At 35.5% G+C, this 21,634-nt stretch overlaps 1 protein-coding gene across 1 annotated transcript in view; it reads right to left on the reverse strand.

The window, feature by feature from the left end:
* Positions 1-21,634, reverse strand: part of vwf (von Willebrand factor) — a 222,640-nt gene that overhangs the window by 65,444 nt on the left and 135,562 nt on the right. Inside the window, exons 29-36 of the mRNA XM_039769977.1 lie at positions 19,594-19,716; positions 17,606-17,749; positions 17,366-17,509; positions 16,564-16,728; positions 12,986-13,032; positions 12,278-12,455; positions 10,064-10,284; positions 4,036-4,228 (exon numbers count right to left, since the gene is read on the reverse strand). Coding sequence (XP_039625911.1) covers positions 4,036-4,228; positions 10,064-10,284; positions 12,278-12,455; positions 12,986-13,032; positions 16,564-16,728; positions 17,366-17,509; positions 17,606-17,749; positions 19,594-19,716 — 1,215 coding nt within the window. The remainder of the gene's footprint in view (positions 1-4,035; positions 4,229-10,063; positions 10,285-12,277; positions 12,456-12,985; positions 13,033-16,563; positions 16,729-17,365; positions 17,510-17,605; positions 17,750-19,593; positions 19,717-21,634) is intronic.

Consider the following 21,634-nt stretch of genomic DNA (forward strand, 5'->3'; position numbering starts at 1 on the left):
ATTCGTGATATTACAGCTCTCTGAATAACTAAAATACTGAGATGTATACGTGATATCATTAAGAGTTAAAGCACATTATTAAACATGGGTTTTACAGCGCAGCGATTGTGCACGACCATCGATAAAATTATTTATTGCAGCAGTACTCAGGGGCGGCTCTAGGTTTGTGGTGGCACTGGGCAGAAAAAGAATTGGTGGCTCCTTCGCCCGCCAATTTCAGTGAGGTAGCTTATGCACGGCGGATGGCCACGTCCGTTGAAGACACTAGCCGCCTCGTGCTCATGACACAAGCATTTAACTTTTGTTGAAATTTGCACTGCATTTTTAGCTGTGTCGTTATTTTCTCTTTCTGTTTTATATTCAATATGCAGTATATTGGCGTGGCCGCCCATGCAGTTCTTGCTTTTCTTTCTCCAAGTAACCGATTGCCACACAATCAGCTCTGTAATAGATGTTAAGCCATCTGTAAATTTAGAGCGCTGATTCTTTAAAAAGTTTAAGGAACATTGAAATATCTTCGTAGTACATGTTTAATTATTCTATCCTTCACGCCAGTCCCAGTGAAGAATATAGATTATTTAAATGAAGTTAAAGTTTTATGTGTATAATTTAACAAACATATTTTGCTGCATTTCACCTTAAAAATGATATCGTCATCATATGTAAATACGCGCTTTATAAAGTGGCCCAGGTTGTGAGATATTATAACTGTAGTGCAAGTTTACAGTGGGGTGATTGTACTTATAAGTACAAACCGTTCTACAAGGAGCAATTGATTGAATGAATTTAAAGTTCTTGGGATTAAACTGTTTCTGAACCGCGAGGTCTGTACAGGAAAGGCTTTAAAACGTTTTGCAGTGGCTGAGACAGCGTGTCCTTAAAACTGTATACCGATAATTCTCTTTCCGATCAGCTGCTGCTGTGATTCACACTCAGATACAGTGATATCAATACTCCGAGTCGTGCAGTGAGAGTAATAAGGAAAAAGATGATCCGCTGTGGCAACTCCTAACGGGAGGAGCTGAAAGAAGAAGAAGAAGAAGAAGAAGAAGAAGAAGAAGGAGAAGTGAGAGTAACAACGCTAAAGCAGTTATGGTATTTGGAATACTATGGCTGTTCCCTGGACCATTATATTGTTACGAGTTAATTACAATCAGATGCATTACACTAAGAAACAATATGCGGTTAGTTTCTGTGTATTTATAAAGCCGCGTCATGAAAATAATGAGTAATCACACAAGAACAGTACCATTGCTTTGACGCTGGGTGCCGCCAGTTTGCAAAACGGAGCGGAGAACTTGCATACAACAAGGTATGAGGTACCGTGGAAAAGTGCTTGGCTTTACGCCAAGTGTAGGTTTTATACATCGCGATCTGAACGTGGAAAAGTTCTTACGCAACATTTCTGTGCGTACGCACCGTTTATACATGAGGCCCCAGCACAGTGCACTATCCAAAGCACAATAAGAGCACCAAGCACTATGCCTTTGCCTTCTCTGATCCGGAAGCAATTCTGGGTGAGGCAGAAGTCCAACAAAGTAGGGCTCTGCAAACCTGCAGCACACCCTGGTGGCACCCACGGAACCCAATAAGGCTGTGCCAAACTCCAACTTCAATGGAGCCCTGTGGGAGTCTGAGGCACCATTGCAAGCCAGGGAGCTGCCATTTATCAGTCCAGAAACTATAATGCCCTATGCAAGTTATCTCTCCCATCCTTCCAATGCATAGGCATCCGGGCCAGGTAAGGGCCCTGGCCATCCACCACAATACATAAACCATTAACGTGTATTTCCTTAGTAAAGAATCTTAAAAGGAAATTCGTAATGACTGGATTCTGACATAAGGTGTTCCATTATATTATAATTGGGTTAAACCTGAACATATAATTCCAGTCAATATAATACAGAAAACAGGAAAATTAATAAGAAATTATAAAAAAGATAAAGTGAAAAACATTTGTCTAAAACAGAAGCTAACTAGAGTTTCATCAGTGGAGGTAATTTTTTTCACGGATATGGTCACATTTTAAGAAAATAAAAAGAACATAACCGATTAGTTGGTGATTATCATATTTATCTCAGCGTTCAAAACAATTTTGATAAAACATCTTTTATTAAACTACACAAGGGATTGTTGCAAAATTGATCTGAGTACAAGAAATAATGCATTATGCTAAAATATACATAATCTGAGTTAGATTAACCTCTCTTTTCAATTGATGTGCTGTATAGTTTAGTGATAAAAATATACTGTAGTTGAACATTTAGCTAGATTATCAGATAACATAAATTCTAACTTAATAATAATAATAATATTAGTTGTAGTAATATTTTTTCTAATGGAATACCTTCCTCATATTCAAAGTGCCTATAAAGTACATAAAATAATTACAGATATGAGGATCCCAAATGATTCACTGCTGCCCATAACCAGACTAGTAGCCCAGGATTTCAGCAAAGTAACTTCAGCTTTGCTTTATTTACCAAGAGCATATGATATTTTTTGAGTGACGAGGCTATTTTCTCCCTTCTGATCTCCTGTGATGATCAAGTTTATTTAGTTTCTTTTTGACAAATGGTTCATACTCCTTGACAATTAAAGATGACTATAAATCCACTAATATTAAGATGGGGAATTTGGAGAATTTTGTTAGCATCATTTGGTCTGTGTGTATGCCCTCTTCTACGCTGTGGTGTGCTGGGGAGGCGGCATAAAGAAGAAGGACGCCTCACACCTGGACAAACTTGTGGGGAAGGCAGGCTCTATTGTAGGAATGAAACTGGACAGTTTAACATCTGTGGCAGAGTGATGGGCACTGAGCAGGCTCCTGTCAATCATGGAGAATCCACTACATCCACTGAACAGTGTCATCTTCAGGCAGAGGAGCAGCTTCAGCGACAGACTGCTGTCACTGTCCTGCTCCATTGACGGACTGAGGAGATCATTCCTCCCACCCACTATGCGACTCTTCAATTCCACCCGGGGGGTAAATGCTAACATTATTCAAAGTTATTGTCTGTTTTTACCTGCATTTTTATTACTCTTTAATTTAATATTGTTTTTTGTATCAGTATGCTGCTGCTGGATTATGTGAATATCCCCTTGGGATTAATAAAATATCTATCTATCTATCTATCTATCTATCTATCTAGCTAGCTAGCTATCTAGCTATCTAGCTATCTATCTAGCTAGCTGAATTTAGTGGGACAGTCTGTCTAAATTTTTAGACCATGCATTATACTGTATAATTTTTTAACTATATATTCTTTTGAGATTGATTTATCACCATGATTGGAAGCCTTAGCAATCTAAAGGTGATATGCTACCACTCACATGCATTGTTAAGATTAAACTAGGTGATACGTAGGTTTTATCAGTGTGATGGCTTTGTTCTGATAATTTTGTTTCTGTTAATTTGTGTAAAGAAATAATTATCTTTACTCTTTAATTGCTATTTTCTTAATTAGATAACCTTATCCTTTAAATAGTCATACTTTTCTTAGCAAAATGTATGTAAGTTAATTGCAATTGCTAGATCTGCTGTAAGGTCTATTTCATTTGTTTGTTAAAAGCTTTACATAAATTAGTAAATAACCAGTGATTACCATGAAAATGTACATGAAATAAAGACCTCTGTGACTGCCTTAAGATTCTTGCCCAAAGAAAAACTGTTAACACATGAACATAAAGCTATTTTCTTTTCCTCACAGTGACTCTGTTTTGAATAATATCCAATAAAGTAAAGAAAAAAAGTCTTTGTTCTACTTCTTGTTTTTTCCACATCTAGTACACTGAAAAGAAAATATTTGCATATTGTTTACAGATTTTGTGCTTATGTTCAGGAATCCCAGAGAATGAACTGACTTACTTTTTATTAGACTTGTTATAAAATTAATTTAGTGTTACAGAGATACTGACACTTTTCTGCATTGTAGTACTTGAGAATAACTGACCCATTCCCCAGATAAAATAAACTGAAAAAGAAAAAAAAATTTCATATACAAAATAAGAATAAAAAAGCTGAAAATGACTTACCACAAAGTCCAGCTGTTTTGGTGGCAAGTTGGGCAGAGTTCAGCTGTATTGTAAATTCATTATTCTTAGGAGTAAAGGTCAGAACATATCCAGTTTTAAGAATCTTCAGTTCATAAATGAGAGCTCCATAAAGCGCAACTTCTACTCCATGTGAGCGGAATGGGACATTTGTGTTCAGTCCATTAACTGTCACCTAAAAGAAGTGCACATTGGTTTCAGTTCAGTGAGGCTTATGAGGGGTTGTGAGATTGCAAACTCACTTGTTTAATACATGGTCAAGTATCATCTGTACTACTAACTATTCATATAATTTGACAACTCATAAAAATTTGTTTTGCAAGAAACCCTGTTCCTTAAATATCATTAAAATTATTGCATATTTTGAATTTGTTCGTGTCAAAGGAATACATTTATTGGTAAGCCTGCATAAAAGCATAAGTGTGCAAATAAAATATGCATATACATGGTTTACATAGGACATTACATTTACCTTATTTGTTACATTATTTCTTTGACGTCTTGTAAATCACTTTGAGCTACATCCTTGTGTATGAAATAAATGTTGCTGTTGTTGTTATACGAATATCATTTATACTATGCAATAAAATGTCAATGAATTTGCAAATTATTTTCTATTTTGAGTGCAGTGTTCCTTTTCACTTTAAGCATACTGCATCTGTGAGCATAATGCTATACTAATCCAATAAACAGGAAAGCAACAACATTTTCAAATAAAAGAAATGCAGATGGTCCTTATTTTATGTTTTGTAACACTGTAAGAAGGAAAGTCACAATTAAGCAATTAAGTCATTTGTACTTTGTGATATTACATACTTGAAAATCAATATTATTCAATTTTTCTACTAATGAACAGGAACTAGAATGAACCTGGCTTTACTTTTCTGTGCAGTACTTTTAAACATTCACATTAGTTCTCTGACTTGGGTTTGTTTAGTCCAATACACGATTGATACAAAATGGAATAAGAAATGTTGATAGTGTTGTCCATGACTTTTGAACTTTGAACCCACCAAAGAACATTACATAGGTGATTAAGATAAAACTGTACAGCACGTTTTTAAACAATAACACAGCCAGACATCATGTAAGACTATAAAAGGAGACTAATTCTCCACAACCTGCCACCTTTTCTCTTACTTCTGCGCAGGAGAGCTCCATTTCTCAACATGATTACAGCTGAAGATTGCTCAGTGGTGTATATCTGCTTGTGGTGTGTTTATTCCTCATTTCTTCATGCAGTCACAGCTGCAGCGAAACAATGACACACTTCCTAAGAATAAACCACTTACTACAGCATTATTACAGATAAATATTGACAAACAAAAAAGCATGTGTCAGCAAATTGTTTGTTTTCCATAGCATCGCCAAATTTCAATCAAATCTGTCAAAATATTTTTGAGATTTTTAAGTGTTTAGTTTTTATATTGTTAGGGGAATATCTGCTTAATATTGTTATATCGAAATGTTCTTTCTTAGCGGTTACCTGCTGCCCTAAATATACAATTTTGCCAAATTACAGCATTTTAACTGAAAGGAAAATAGTGTTTTTGTTGAAAAGTGAGGGAGTCAGTCAGTCAGTTAAATTGGCATTACATGTACATATTCTTCTATCAATACATCATATTTTTTAACCTGTTTAATCCAGTTTAGCTCTGTGGTAATTGCTGAACCTAGCAAAGTTTATTATGGCAAATGTGAGTACAAGACAGAAAATAATCTTGGACAAAATGCCAGCCATTTGCAGGACATACTTAAGCACATGCCCATGCCTTGCCCGATGAGAGTACTCCATCAGCCTGTGTTGTATACTTTGAAAATTCAGAGAAAACCATAGTAGTCTGAGAAAACTGACACAAACACAGAATGGAAAAAGGTATGAAATTAAATTTTCGTGTTTGATACAGTCCACATAACTCATTTCATGTTGTGGTCTTTGGTACCATCTAGTGGATAAACTCTAACAATACACTCTTGGCAGCTTTTTTTATCATTGTTTAGCACTGTTTTTAGATTTCTGTATCTTTATGTTGTCAAATGAAGCAAAAAATGTTAAGCTAGACCTTAAAGATAACATCAAAACATGTTGCTGTGCAGTTATGTTTATTTATTTATTTTTTTTGGCAAATGTAACTTCAGTGCATAATGTTATAGTAAAGAGCATTGGGCAAGTAATTAAACTCTCATTTTTGAGAATGTTTGCTATTTTGTACAAACACTGGATACATTGATTTAGATATATATACATTGGTTTGAATACACTCGTTCAGATATATATCTGTATATTGGTTGAGCTATCTATACATAGTATATATTCATTGCATAAGTCCATTCTGATATATTTATATACTAGGGGGCTCTGCCCCCGCTTGCTTGGCTTGGAAACCCCTGTATTTGGTTAATCTGAAATACAATTTTAAAAGCTTGTTTTTTTCTTTGAAATTGTTTCAATTTCATTATTTGCATTTTTAATTTAAAGCTTCAGTAAAAACAATATTTGGAATTACCTTTTCTTCAAGATTGCATTGAATTTTGATTCAGTGTTTGGAGTTACATCGTGACAACGCAAAGTATAACTGTCCGTGAGTGAATATTGTTTCTTTTTCTCTAATAAATAATCTGACTTTTTCAAATGTTTGTCTCTGTGATGTGTTAATTGTCATAGCAAAAGCTATACTCACGGGAAACTGTAAACATTTCAATGAGAATGGCATATCAAGGTCTCCTTTGGTGTCTAATGTTATTCGCAGAATATACTGTATGCTACATTACCTTTCTTTCCACCTGTTAAAATTTTCATTGCTACTTCTTGACCATAAATATACACCTGACTGAATTTTGTGGTTTCTTCGAAATTAAAATTGTCGTTACTTTCATTGTTGCGGGACCACAGATTCTCATACCGTACAATCCATTACTGTGTAAATCTACGTTCTGAGCATTGAATGATGCAAAGGAGAAAAGATTATTGTAGACTCATATATTTTGCCTGTAGTGTTTGTAGATTCTGTGGTGGGCTGGCGCCCTGCCCGGGTTTGTTCCTGACTTGCGCCCTGTGCTGGCTGGGGTTAGCTCCAGCAGACCCCCGTGACCCTGTGTCTGGATATAGTGAGTTGGGAAATTACTGACTGACTGACTGTTTGTGGATTTCACTTTCCCCAAACATCAAATCTTTTAATTTTTGCAGATACACCTCCTCATTGTATAGAAACACTACTTTTCCCTGATGGCAACACAAATTAGACGATCTACAAGTCTCTGACTTAAACTTTAAAGCCTTACAATATCTCCATACTTCTGACATATTACCAATGTCCATATATTCGATCTCTATTCGCCTTTCCGTTATTTCACTGAGTAATAATTTCTCTTTGTTAACGCTTATGCGATCTTAACTATCTTTTTTTATACTTTCTAATTTTAATGCTTTTAAATCTGTAACTTATTCTGCATATATATCGTGTTTATGTTTTTTTTGTGTCTTTTGAATTCCACTGTTTTCATTATCTTTAACAACCTCTGCATGTTTCACCCCCTCATTTTTGAACCTCTGTATGACATTTTACTTGTTTATTTTCCTTTTTTTTGAGTAATAATTTCCATTTGTTTGCACTAATGCGATCTTTACTATCTTTTTTTTGATACTTTCGAATTTTACTGCTTTCATATTCTTTAGCTTTCTCTGCATGTGTATCGCACAATCTTTTTTTTTGAGCCTTTCGAATTTCACTTCTTTCATAATTTCTTATCTGCATTTTTTTCTCTCTTTTGGGTCTGTTTTCTCTGCACTGTTCTTTCTTCTTAGCTTAGTCGTTGACGTTTTATCTAGAACGTATTGTACTTATGCACTGTATATGAGCTGAGAGCAGAGGATCCGTGTCTGCTAAAAGCCTTTACACGACTGAGAGTTTTGATGACTGTGGTTTTATTTGAAAATGGTTACAAGTAGTGCGTGACTTGCAAGAATCTCATGTTCCATGTCCTAGCGAGACAGTCCTGGGACAATCTCTTGGCACCAAGTCTCATGTTTAAGGTCCCCATGAGATGCTCCATAGCCAATCTCTTTTGTCTCGCGGGTCTTTTAAGTGTCTTTTGAGAAGATCACATCTCGTCTTCCTGGTCTTCCTTCCAGGATGTTTTTTTTATAATATATTTACATATATATATATATATATATATACTAGGGAGCTTTGTTTCCTGCTCGCTTTGCAAGCCCACCCTTCCCTCCCACCTTGGGGTATGTCACACACCAGCCACTTCGCATCTCTGCCACTCAAGTTGTGAAGGGGGTGGCTGAATGCACACTTTGGAGATGCGGACGGATCACCTGCTTGTTTACTGCACCTCCTGCCGTGCTGCGTGTTCTGCTTCCCTCACTGCCTTGTCTTGCAGGACGTTAAAGTGTCTCTCGTGGAACATCAAAGTGTCTCTCGCGGTCCGGCTGATTATTACTTTCCTTATTTTCTGAATTTGCACATAGATTATTTTTGTTCTGTTGTGCATCCTTTTTGCCTTCTCTTCTCTCCAGCACTTTTGTGTCTTTTTTCAGTGTGCTGCTCTTTCTTCTTCGCTTACTCGTTCACGTGCCATATAGAATGTATAACATTTTCAAGAGTTGGGAGCACATGAAGTGTGTCTGCCCAAAAAATTCCAACCACTACAAGGTTAGATGTCCGTGAACTTGTTTTAAATTATTTGTAAGTAGGGCGTGACGTGTAAAAGACACCGTATCATGGGTCTTGCATACTAAGGTTGTAATGTCTAGTCTTGCATCTCGATCTAAGATTTTTTTATATATAATATATATAATACACACATATATATATACAGAACAGGCCAAAAGTTTGGACACACCTCCTCATTCAATGTGTTATAATTGTGAAATAAAACCATTTCAGGTGACTACCTGTTGAAGCTCATCGAGAGAATGCCAAGAGTGTGCAAAGCAGTAATCAGAGCAAAGGGTGGCTATTTTGAAGAAACTAGAATATAAAACATGTTTTCAGGTATTTCACCTTTTTTTGTTAAGTACATAACTCCACATGTGTTCATTCATAGTTTTGATGCCTTCAGTGAGAATCTACCAATGTAAATGGTCATGAAAATAAAGAAAACACATTGAATGAGGAGGTGTGTCCAAACTTTTGGCCTGTACTATATATATATATATACACATACATTGGTTGAGATATGTAGGTTTGGATAAATACATTGGTTTGAATACAAAAAAGGTTATCCCAGGTCACCTTAAATTCCTCTCCATCACCGTCTTTGTTTTGCAGATGTTTCAATCAGCACAAGCAGTAGGCAGCCTGCTATCCCATTCCCCCCACCGACGCAGCTGAAGTTCTCCCAGCTCAAGTCTCTTTATATGGGTGAGAGGTGCCTGGAGTTGTATAGAGTTGTCTGTTATGCTTCTGCCTTTGTCCAGAAACAGTTTAATGACCACAGTCTCAGAAAGTCTTTCTCCAGTGGGACGACTGGGATCTTTTCCTAAATAAGGAATAGCATTGCACATGCATGCAAATCTGACATTTTTCACGTGTTCTGCATGGGTGTCTTTGTTGTCAAAGTTCAAATGGTGCATGATAGTCTTATAGCAGTCACATTGCTCTTGTGAAACGAATGGAGATAAACGGCATCAACTCAGAGAGGCAAGTTTGTTGTACCATGTGAATGTCACTGGCAGAATAAAACTGAATAATAAAAGGAAAGTGCCAACTTTTACAAGTCGGCCAAAATTTACGCCAGGTGTTACAAACTCAAATAAAATGTATGTTTTTATTATAGTCATAAAAATAGCAGCTTACTACTCAAAACAAGGAGAACCCTGACTTGAACTTGCAACCTTTTGGTTATTATGCATTAGTTCTTGCTTCTGCACCATCCAAGAAGACATACCAACTTTCTGACAATTGACATTGGGATTTTAGTGTAAATGGGACCGCGCTTGGTAAATTAATTTAACCAAACAGAGAAAAACTTTGATATTTTAGTCTTGAGTTGTTACCTTCATGTTATCATTCAGTACAGTGTTAACCCCATCATGTATGACCTCAATGGATTTCATGCAGCTCTGTTCTGAAGATGTTGCACATGGCTGGCTGTGTAAGATTATGTCAACATCATGTGTTTTATCCGTAAGTAAAGTATAGGAGCAGAAACCAGTCAACTTGAAAGCATGTCCGTCAAAGGTAACAATATGATTAGTCGAACTTCCCATACAGAAACCTGTTTAGAAAAGAAAGGTAAATTAATTAGTAATTAACATATTAAGAAGAAAATACAAAAAACTCACAGGAACAAAGAAATTAGAAATTCTAATACAGTTTGACTTGTCAAACTAGTCATTAATTTTCTTTCATTCTCTCTCTATACATGCATACGCTAGCAATCCCCCATAGCTCCGCACATGTAGTAGTGAAACAGGACAAACTTTAAAAATCAATAAACAAACAGGTACCACTAGTTAAGCGGAGGCAAGGTACACTCCAAAATGTGGCAACAGGTAGACCGACTTGAACGGAGGCTAGTGAGGAGAGCCCTAACTGGCTCCCTGCTCCTGACGTCGTGCTTCCCTCTCGTCTCGGCCCACAGCCTCTGTCTCGGATTAGTGTGAATATATTGCTCCTGCAAGTAAACTATGATTCTCAGCGCGATGAGAGAAGTTGCAAAATCAACCGGAATGTTCAAACAAATTATAGAAAAAAAACAGATTTAAATCCGTTAAGCAGTTCTCTTGTTTGCCTGTTAAGCGATGGTAAGGTACACACCCCGAGGCTGGCATGTGAGTGAGGAGGACCCTGCCACCCTCCCCTCAGTCCACTGCATCTCTCTTAGATGCACAAAAATAAATCAGTACCACAAGCAAACTATGATACTTAGCATGATGAAAGAGGTCGCAAAATCAACCAGAATGTTCAAGCAAATTAGTCCTTCTCATTGTCACATTTCCTATTACTTTGTGTCAATATAATATGCAATCTTTGAGACAGAAACAAAAGATCATAAAGACAGGCAAGTGAAGGTCAAAATCTCAGGCTGTCAAAACAGTTGGAGCAGTAGGATCAAAAATGGGCAAATGAAATCTAAGTCAAAAGTACAGAAAGGTAGTCAAAACCAGAATACCTTACTCTAGAGCCTACTTGAAAATAAAGCTATCTGGCACCAAGGATAAAGAGTTCTTTTCATCTATGAAGGGATAACTTGAAGATCCAAACACTGCCTTATTTATATGCAATGTTCTGTTATGTCACAAGTGCAACAGTACAGTCACATGATCATTATCAGAAGTGTTGCATAAATTAGGAAACCCAAGACAGGTATCAAATATGAGTTTTTTTAGTTCAATTTAAAATGCAAAATGCAAATCCAACATTAAAATATGATTATACTGTTACTGTACATGAGAAAAATGTGTGTGTATATTACAAATCTGAATTATTTTATAATACCATAATTTTATGCAGTGAGTATTTGTTGTTACTTCATTTTAAATTGGAACTGACAGAAGGTCAACCCCCCACATTTTTCTCCTGAGACCACCACGCCATTGCTGCTTTGTATAGTTATATCAGTATACTGAGAAAAATCATACAGGAAGTGATCTTGATTTACTTGTCTTATTTTCCTTCCACAGTTGGTACGACTAGCTGAAGTGGTCTCTAGAAAGCACTGTTCCTTAAAAAAATTTTCATTTGGAATGATGACCAAAAAAAAAGAAAGCCTTTACAATTCTTGGTAAATCTATTTAAGAATTCTCACTTGAAGCATTTACAAACTATTAAACTATTTAGGGAACAGAATATGACTTAGTGTGGAATATTTCAATGACTTATAGTGTTTTGTATCCGTTGCTTGTGCACAAGTTATACAGTAAATGGGTGAACTGTAATAATCACAGTTGATTTTCCAGTGTTTCATAAAAAGCAAATGTATATAGCAGTGCAATGTCTGTGACACTTTTTAACACGTGAAACACATGTTGTGCAGGGCAAAATGCACTTAGACGTGTGGCTAAGGTTTAGTTTTGTCAAGATCTGGTATTTTTGTCAGATATCAACCTGTAAAATAAGACAGCTTCCATCATAACATTCTTTTACTATTTTCTGCATTAAAATAACAACTTGAATGACTTTATAAAATAACAACTTGAATGACTTTATCAAATGCTATTCACCAAGTATATTAATGGAAAAAAACTAAGTAACTGAAAACAGCTTACAAGGACAAGACCATCGGCAGCCACATGTCTCTTCAACCTTGACAGCAGGTAAGTTGTTTCTGCAAACAGGTTTTTGCATCTTTTCGCAGTTAATTTTGTGTGTCTGCATTACCAAGGCACCACTGGGGTGACAAATCACAGAGTAGCATTTATCAGCCATTTTCCAGGACTCTCCAGGCTAGTCAAAAAAGAACATTTTTGTAAAAAGGGTCCTTATATTGTATTTACTGTATATAAGTGTGCCTGTAATGAACTTCAGATGTTTTCTAGGATATTTATTCATACAAAGTCAAATAATTTCAAAACAAGGTACTATATACTATATAACTATATCTGTAATTTAATTTGAAGAGTTTGGAAAAAGAGGTTTTATTTGTAGTAGTTTTGAAAGGCATTGAATCCATTAATATAAATTATCGTACTCATTTATATCACAATCTTTAATTTCCAATATGTTTACTTATTTTTTCTTCTTCTTAGCTTCTAGAAGGTGTTTACTATAATTATACAAAGGAAGGGTTCACTGGCAAATATAGTAAATAAATAAACATGCAATCTATGAAAATGAACTACTACAAATGTATGTTGTAATCAGGTTGTACTTCCCAACTGAAACACAACCCAATCCAAAATTTTTGTTACCTGAACAACCTCTCTAAAAACTTTAAAAAAAAAATAACATTTTCTACTGCAAGCACAATATTTTACCTTTCGCTCATTCCCTTCATCATCTACACACACTCCAGGAGGACCAGCTGCAGGAAAAAAAAAAGTTAAAACTTCTGTGAAAACAAAATTATTATATTTGTAAATGCTTTTTTATATAGGCACTTAACATTCTTTATTGAACTACAAATGACTTTACATGATATATACTACTGCTGCATTGTATTGAATTAAACCTCAAGAGAGTTCGGTGTTTGAATTATTTTAAGTCAAATAAATAAAAATCATTTGGCATTTTGACTTTAAATAACCTTAATACAATCATAATCTTTCAAAGGTGAATCAAGCAGCATATCTTATGTAAGACAGAGATTTCCAGATTACGGAAGTATATTTAAAAAGTGTGAATTTGAACATTTTCAAATTTGCCATTACACAATGGTATGAGATTTAGCATGTCATATTTTGCTAGATAGATAGATAGATAGATAGATAGATAGATAGATAGATAGATAGATACTTTATTAATCCCAATGGGAAATTGTTGAAGAGCCTGTGTTTTAATTTTTTTTGTGTTTTTCTTACAAATTCTTAAGACATGCTACAAAAACTTTGATAAATCAAACAACTTATAGTTTAATTTTCATATTAAAACTTATAAATTTCAGGAGCAAAAAAGTACATAAATTAATATATCTGAAGGCCAAAAGCAAATACACTGTGGAGTGTGAGTAAGATTAGTTGTCTGGAATAAGCATCCATATCCAACTGGATGCTACTTTAACGGGGGAATTTCCACCATATAATGGGTGTTCGAAGGCAATTGGTTGTCATGAGAGGACTGTTTTGCATTAAATGTGGCCTATTTTTATCAAGTGAGGCCTACCAGGATTGCAATGGCCCAAACAAATCACAGGCCACACAATCAAAAAAACCTCAACAGAGAGATTTTAGCAAAAACATGCTTGACATTGAGTTGGTCAATATTGGAGTCACTTGGGGATCTATCCTTGGAGCAACATACATTCTAATTTAAAGCAATGAGATGCTGTAGTTTATGATAGAGATGGTAAACTTACTTAATTTACAAATGACACTAAGATAGGAGTGATAGAAATTATTGAGGAGACAGCTAAAGAAATTCAATACAGTAAAACATCAAACCAGGCAAAACACCTGAAAACTGCACTTTAAACCAGACAAAAGGCAAAGTGCAATATTTATGCAAAATGAGAATTATAACATGAGTGATACTGATCTAGAAGAAGGTAATTCTGAAAACAATTGTTTTGCATGCTGATGCAACAATCTCATTATCAAGGTAACAGTACAGAAGCAATTAGAAAGGCAAATAAAATGTTTTATCATATGAAAAAGTGATAAAGACTATAAATAAAGGCAAGTTATGCTCAGACTGTAAATTGCATATAAGGAGTATGTAGCTGTATTCAACATCCTGCAAAAATGACATTGCAGCTGTGCAGTGAAGAGCAAGCAAATGAATTCTGAGACTAAAGTGTAAGTGGATTTTGAATATATATAATTAAATTTGATATATAAGTGTACAGTATATATGCAGTATGTATTATATATTATGGGGTGCCAAAAAAGCCAACATAAATTATTGAATTTCTGATTATACAAGGTCAGTGCTGAATATATAAAGTCAATTGCAAAGGAATATTTAAACTCACTATCTTAATGTATAAAGTAAAATTTTGTTACTATAAAGTTGGCATCTGAATATATTTTAAACTTTCTTTAGATAACATGAAATATGGTTTATATAAAGTCAGAGTCTAATTTACCCAAGGCCAACCTCATCAGTTCAAAGTACAGTGAATAACTTTATTTTATGCAAGTTTGAAATTTTCTGTTTTTAAAGTGGCTTAAATACCCATAAGAATATTTTAATTCAAACAATATAGTACGATTTGTGCTCTTGCCTCCTAGCAAAACCAAACCATTGCTAGATTTACGTATTTGGCTTTAATTGTACTATTTAATACTGTTATTTAAATGTGTGTGCCATAATGTACTGAAAGTCTGTCAATTGATTTTGCAAACATTATGTCCTTAATAACAGGTTTGTAAGGCAGGTGTCTATCTTGGCAGTTTTAAGATAAAAGAAGGAATCAGGGTATAGACCTACAGCTATATTGCCTTTGGGTTGAATTTAGACACCACAATCAGCCTAACCTATATATCTATATCTATATACATATATGTGTGTCTGCAGATAATGGGGAGAAAATGCATATTCTATACAAACAGTGAGAGGCGTGGGATTTGAAACCAGGATTCTGGCACAGTGTGGCAGCACTGCTGAATACTGCGTCCCACATACTACAATATGTTTGTCAATCAGTTAATTTAGTTCAGTTTATTTTTGCGCTCATTACTAACTGAAGGCTGTGACTGGTTTAACAAAAGTCACAGGTGAAATGCAGCTAATGGACTTTTTATTCTTGTAGGTATTTTTAAACATATGTGACCTTAGTTTTCAACTTTGAACTTAAACATAGATAATATGTTAAATGTATATTTAATGTCCACCTAATATACACTCTTAAGTGTTACCTTCCTTCTTGCTATTTTTATGCTGACTGTGTCATCCATTAATTTTCCAAATCTTGAAAGTTAGATGAGCTAGTGTCATGGGCCAAAATGAAGATTAAGCCCTCCCTGCATTATAATATTGGTCAGATGGTCTAAAGCAAAAGTATGCATCAGTGCCTGAGGCTCCAAGAAATATCAAGTAATGAGTCTAGTGTTGACCATGGTACAAACATATTATATTCACAGCCTATGTGGTGTACAGCCTATACTAATGAAGCCCCTGAGACCATGGTGTATATGTAGTAGTTAATAACTATTGGTCATCTCTTCTTTTTCACTTTCATTGGCAGGTATCAACAGGCATCTAGTAAAATACTTATTACTACTGGTCTTTCCTACTCTGTGGGCTTCAAGAAACATGCATCACAATTCCTGCAGAGGTTCAGTGTAACATCAGTTGTACTCTGGACACCAGGCATTGTCCTTTCCACCCTGGATCTGTTACATATCAGCTCATTTACTTTGCAATGGAATTCCTCTACATGTCAAGCATGTAGGCCAATAACTAATCAGTGCAGATCACTATGGGCAGAATGTAGAGCAGTCCTCTTTCAATATATTTTCATAACACCTGGTATAACACCTAGTATCAAACAAATGTCTGATTTGAATGGCACAGATATACAGAATGATGGATATACAGTAGTTAACCAAATTTATAATGGCAGAAGTCAAAAGATCAAATTAGCTTTCCGCACTAGAAGATAATATCCTTCAATATATATTAAAAATGCAATATGCGTCTAATGCTATATGTACTTGTTTATCTGAAAGTACAGTTGATGTAAACTGATTGTGAAAATTCTATAAATATATTAAATATTGTCCATAAAATTAAACCAAAGTGTACTATTAGATAAAAGAGTGAAACAAATGGTTAACTGTCTTCTCTTAAAGTCCCCCAAACAGTTTGGAATCATTTAAACAATATTCACTCAAACAATATAAGTGATTTAAGTGTTTAAGGTAGGGTTTCTTTTTGAATCACAATGCATAATTACCTCTGCAGAGCTTGTCAATGAATTGTTTGTCAAGGGTCACCATTGCTGGGAGATTTTCTATTTGGCTCAAACGTATAACATTGTGTTGCATGCCTTTCCCGGCCAATGTTACAAGCTGGATATTGTTGTAATTGTTTCCAATTCCAATTGGGAAGACCAACAGTCCTTAAAAAAATAGTACATTACAAACAAAATCAGTATCAATGAGTTTCCATTTTAGAATTGTCACATTTGTCACATTTTTTCAGGCCCAAGGGTGGATTTGTTACATCTTAAATCTCCAAGGTAATACACTATAGGGAAAAACTGAACCTGTGAAGTAGCAAGATACATAACTAGTAATGTTTCTAACTTAGTTTATTCCAGATATTTAACACTTGGACTGACAGAAACGGCTATTTAATTAAAATACAGAAAATAGATTTTAACTGCCAGAGTATTACTCTTTAAAATATATGCATAAAAATTGTCTTTAGTCTGTGCTTTTTTCTCTCTTTCACCTGTGTGCTTCTGCGGTCGCATCTTTGGATGCCACTTCCAAATTTCTTTTCACTTTTAGAGTGAAAATACACAAAAACAACTGTGTAAATTAGCCATTTCAGCTCTGTAAAGCATGTTTTGACTGGAGAGGTATGTTTGTATTTCATAATTTTTCTATTATTTACCCCAAAATTTCACATACTGAATGAATTCAGATTGTTCATGAACATTCTTTGAAAGGTTTACACAGACTTAAGCAGCCACATAAACATTTTATTATATAGGTCATAAACAGTAAATAGATTTCAATGTCCATTTTTACCTGCTGATAATGCTTCTTTTGCTGCCTTCTCTACTGAGTCTTGAGACACTTGAGTGACAATTACCACTGCAATTTTAGGCACCCCAGGTCTTCCGCCATGTGCCTCTGATATAGCACTCTGAACAGCAAAGTCTAGAGCTTCCCCTGGATAATGCACGTAAAAGTATAAAACGTTAATTATGTGTCAGTTCATATGTAGCCATAAACTCTTGCAATATATACAGAACCAGAATAAATTACCTAATCTGACTGGGGCTGCTTCCTGCTGTTGTATTATGTTAACAAGGCTGATGAGGTTCTCTCTAGTCTGCTGGTCCACCCATGAGACTTCCAGTGTATTAATACTGCCATACTGGGCAACAGCCACATGAGTTCCATTTACACCTTAAAGAAAGAAAAACAAGTATATATACAGTGAAATCATAAAAAAAGGATTGAAACATCAAATTCTGTGAAGTTAAAAAAAAATTAAAAGGAAATTGTCTTTCTATAATTGATTCTTCATGAGCTCTTGGCATTGATGATTAATAAAACATCTTGTCCCCACATCAGGGAATGACTTTTACTCACCAAGCTTGTTGTCATTTCTTTTTCAGTCTGGCTGTAGACTGATGCCCTTCTTGATTAGCCACACAGATTCCATTTAATAATTTTCTTCATTTTTTGTATTTTATTATTCCTTATAGGGTTGGGGTGGGAAGTATTTTATCATCTTGTAATTTAACACATTATGTTTACTCGTATTTAATTTTGTCTCTTTAATACAAATTTTCACCTAAACTCTATGGCTGTGCCCAAAAGAAACCCTACAAAATGTGGTTGTCATAACTATCATCAGTTATTTAGAAAGTATTTTTAAATTGTTATTTTGAAAGTATTTTTAAATTATCTCTATCATTTTGTTTTTTGTGTCTATACTGCCATATTGCTTACTGTTGCTCAGCCTATTCCTGGTCACGTGATGCCCTGAATTCAACATTCAATGTCATTAGTTTTTCTACTCTAATATAATTTCATTATCCCAACAGTATAAAACATAGCTTTTTAGTACTGGATACACATTTTGAATTTCAAAATGAATCCACGGCAACTTGTACTTTGTTTGCCTTTTGGATGTTTGAACTCTAGCTAAAATTATTTATGTAGTCCTTTTGTCTTCTGGTCCATTTTCAACTGTCCTTTTTAGGACAAGCCTATTTTTTCACCTTGAGCTAAAATTTTACGAATGGTGAAAATAAGTGTAATCATACACATATATAAGCAACAGTTATATTTATAATCCCTATGTGTGCAAAGCCACTAGTATCAAATGTATCATCGCATTAAACAAATAACCTATTGATACAAGAAAGTTTTACTAAGGAAATAAAATGTAAAAAAAAACCAGATATAAGCACAAAAAATGTATAAACCTTGAATACATGAATACAAAAAACTGAAATCATACTCACACACATATCTAGCTTTGAGAGAATGAATGACAGACACAGCATTTAAAATAAAATAGGTTTCGGGGAAATGTACAAATTCATGGCAAATTGGTTAACCAATTTACAAACTAACCGAAAAGAAATCTCACAAAGTGTTTAAAAAAAATCAGAAAGATTATATTTTAAAATGACTAAGCAAGTTGTTTTTATGTTTTATGTTTTTATATTTTGTTATTTATGGTTTTGTGTCTGACCATATATGATTATATCCATCATCTAAAATTCCTGATTATCAAAAATGTATACTGTTATTTATTGAGTGCTTTTAGAGTCTAGTAATCTTCCTGGAACCACACAACAAAGGAAGAAAAACTGGCTATGTCAGATTTTGTGATGACCCCTCTCAACCTCTAGTACCTCTAACAGGACCCTTACTTTAGAGCATTAGGGAATCTCAACATGACTACTTAGTCACTAATGAAGGTGCCAAATTGCACTTCTATCTCAGTCAAAGTGTCAGATGTCTTTCTAACCGCCTGCATCTACATGTAAATTTGTGATTAAAGACCTCTGGTTTCATTGTGTCATTCCCTTTGGAACAAACCAATCATCACAGGACTACCAAGTAAATGAAAGGTATGGGTGCAAGTTAAATCTCTTAGTAAATAAACAGTAAATAAACCAACAGTGAAGATAATTATTGGTGAATAGTTTGAAAAGGACAGCAGATTTTATATTTATAATTGCAAGTGTCTAAGACTTCTACAGTACTTAATTGTCATTTGTTCATTCACTTACCAATGTTAGCTTGATTGATGAAGGCTTTCACGAATGTTTTAACTTCCTCAAATTGTGACTCTTCCATCGAGGAAGCGGTTCCATCCAGCATAATAATAACATCCATAAGTCGATCACAGAGAACTGTTGATTTAGATTCAGAATGCAAATGACACAATTTAGGAGATTATTTCTTATAAATCGGAACACAGTGGTATGTTGCATAGGTTCATACACAACAAATCTTTTAAGAAAAATGTTCCTGCAAGCAAGATATTCATTTTAGTTAACCTAAAATATTTATCCAGAAAGTCGTATTTACTCGTATATTTAAAATGAAACCTTTTGCTGCTTGGTAGAAAATATATAACAATTTATTGAGATGAGGCAAAATGAAGTATTCTGCTTGTATGTGTATCTTGGTAGAGTTTAACTTTTCTGAGAAGAGAAGCTGTTATAATTTCTGCTTCATAAATCAAACTGAATTGATGTTGCTCTATCTAGAAAGTTCACTACAAATATCCACTTTATTCAAGATATTTAATAACTTCACCTTGTGCTGGTGTATATGAATACATGTGTGGATACAAATGTATAGTACATACACTCTATACACACACATGCTTTCACTTTTTCATCTCCTTTATGATTATTATTATTATGTGAAAACGTTAAATTTGTCTGGTATGAGTATGTGTAGGTGTGATGGTTTGGTATTGGCATTCCATGGTTTACATCTTGTGCCTAGTGCTGCCAGGATTAAATCAATGAAAGATCTTCACAACCTTCCATGGGCAAAGTAGGTTCTGAAAATGGATCTACTAGTTAATCTCAATCCCAATCTCAGCATAAGTATAAATTCAACAATATATTATGAATGCTGCACAAAACCATTATATGATTAAAACAAAAACTATTGGCAACTAGAATGTCATTATTGTGAGTGAAATCCTTTCTTTTTAAGTATACTAGGGGGCTTCACCCCCTGCTCGCTTCGCTTGCCAGCCCCCATGTTTGGGTTTCCGGATACACACTTGTAAGATTTTTTTTTCTTTGAATCGTTGCTATTTCATTAGTTTCACTTTTATTTTTAGAACTTCTGTAAAAACCCAATGTCCCAATATGTTGAATCGTTTAAATGAGGTCTGTGAGACTTGTGTTTAATAATAATTTGTACCATAATTTAGGATAGGTTTCTCTTTGGCAGACCGAGGTGGTGGTCCCCCTCTTTAACTACAGAGGGATCACACTCCTCAGCCTCCCTGGAAAAGTCTATTCGGGGGTTCTGGAGAGAGGGGTCCGTCAGATAGTCGAACCTCGGATTCAGGAGAAACAGTGTGGTTTTCGTCCTGGTCGCGGAACAGTGGACCAGCTCTACACCCTTAGTAGGGTCCTGGAGGGTGCATGGGAGTTTTCCCAACCAGTCTACATGTGTTTTGTGGACTTGGAAAAGGCATTCGACCGTGTCCCTCGAGGAATCCTGTGGGGGGTGCTCCAGGAGTATGGGGTATCGGACCCCCTGATAAGGGCTGTTCGGTCCCGGTACAACTGGTGTCAGAGCTTGGTCCGCATTGCCGGCATTAAGTCGAACCCGTTTCCAGTAAGAGTTGGACTCCGCCAGGGCTGCCCTTTGTCACCCATTCTGTTCATAACTTTTATGGACAGAATTTCTAGGCGCAGCCAGGGTGTTGAAGGGGTCCAGTTTGGTTGTCTCAGGATTGGGTCACTGCTTTTTGCAGATGATGTTGTCCTGTTTGCTTCATCAGGCCGCGATCTTCAGCTCTCTCTGAATCAGTTTGCAGCTGAGTGTGAAGCGGCTGGGATGGGAATCAGTACCTCTAAATCCGAGACCATGATCCTCAGCCAAAAAAGGGTGGAGTGCCCTCTTAGGGTTGGGAGCTAGATCCTGCCCCAAGTGGAGGACTTCAAGTATCTCGGGGTCTTGTTCACGAGTGAGGAAAGAATGGAGCGTGAGATCGACAGGCGGATCGGTGCGGCATCCACAGTGATGTGGGCTCTGCATCGGTGTGTCGTGGTGGAAAAGGAGCTGAGCCATAAGGCA

This window comes from Polypterus senegalus, chromosome 11 (assembly GCF_016835505.1).
Source record: "Polypterus senegalus isolate Bchr_013 chromosome 11, ASM1683550v1, whole genome shotgun sequence".
NCBI classification, from domain to species: domain Eukaryota; kingdom Metazoa; phylum Chordata; class Cladistia; order Polypteriformes; family Polypteridae; genus Polypterus; species Polypterus senegalus.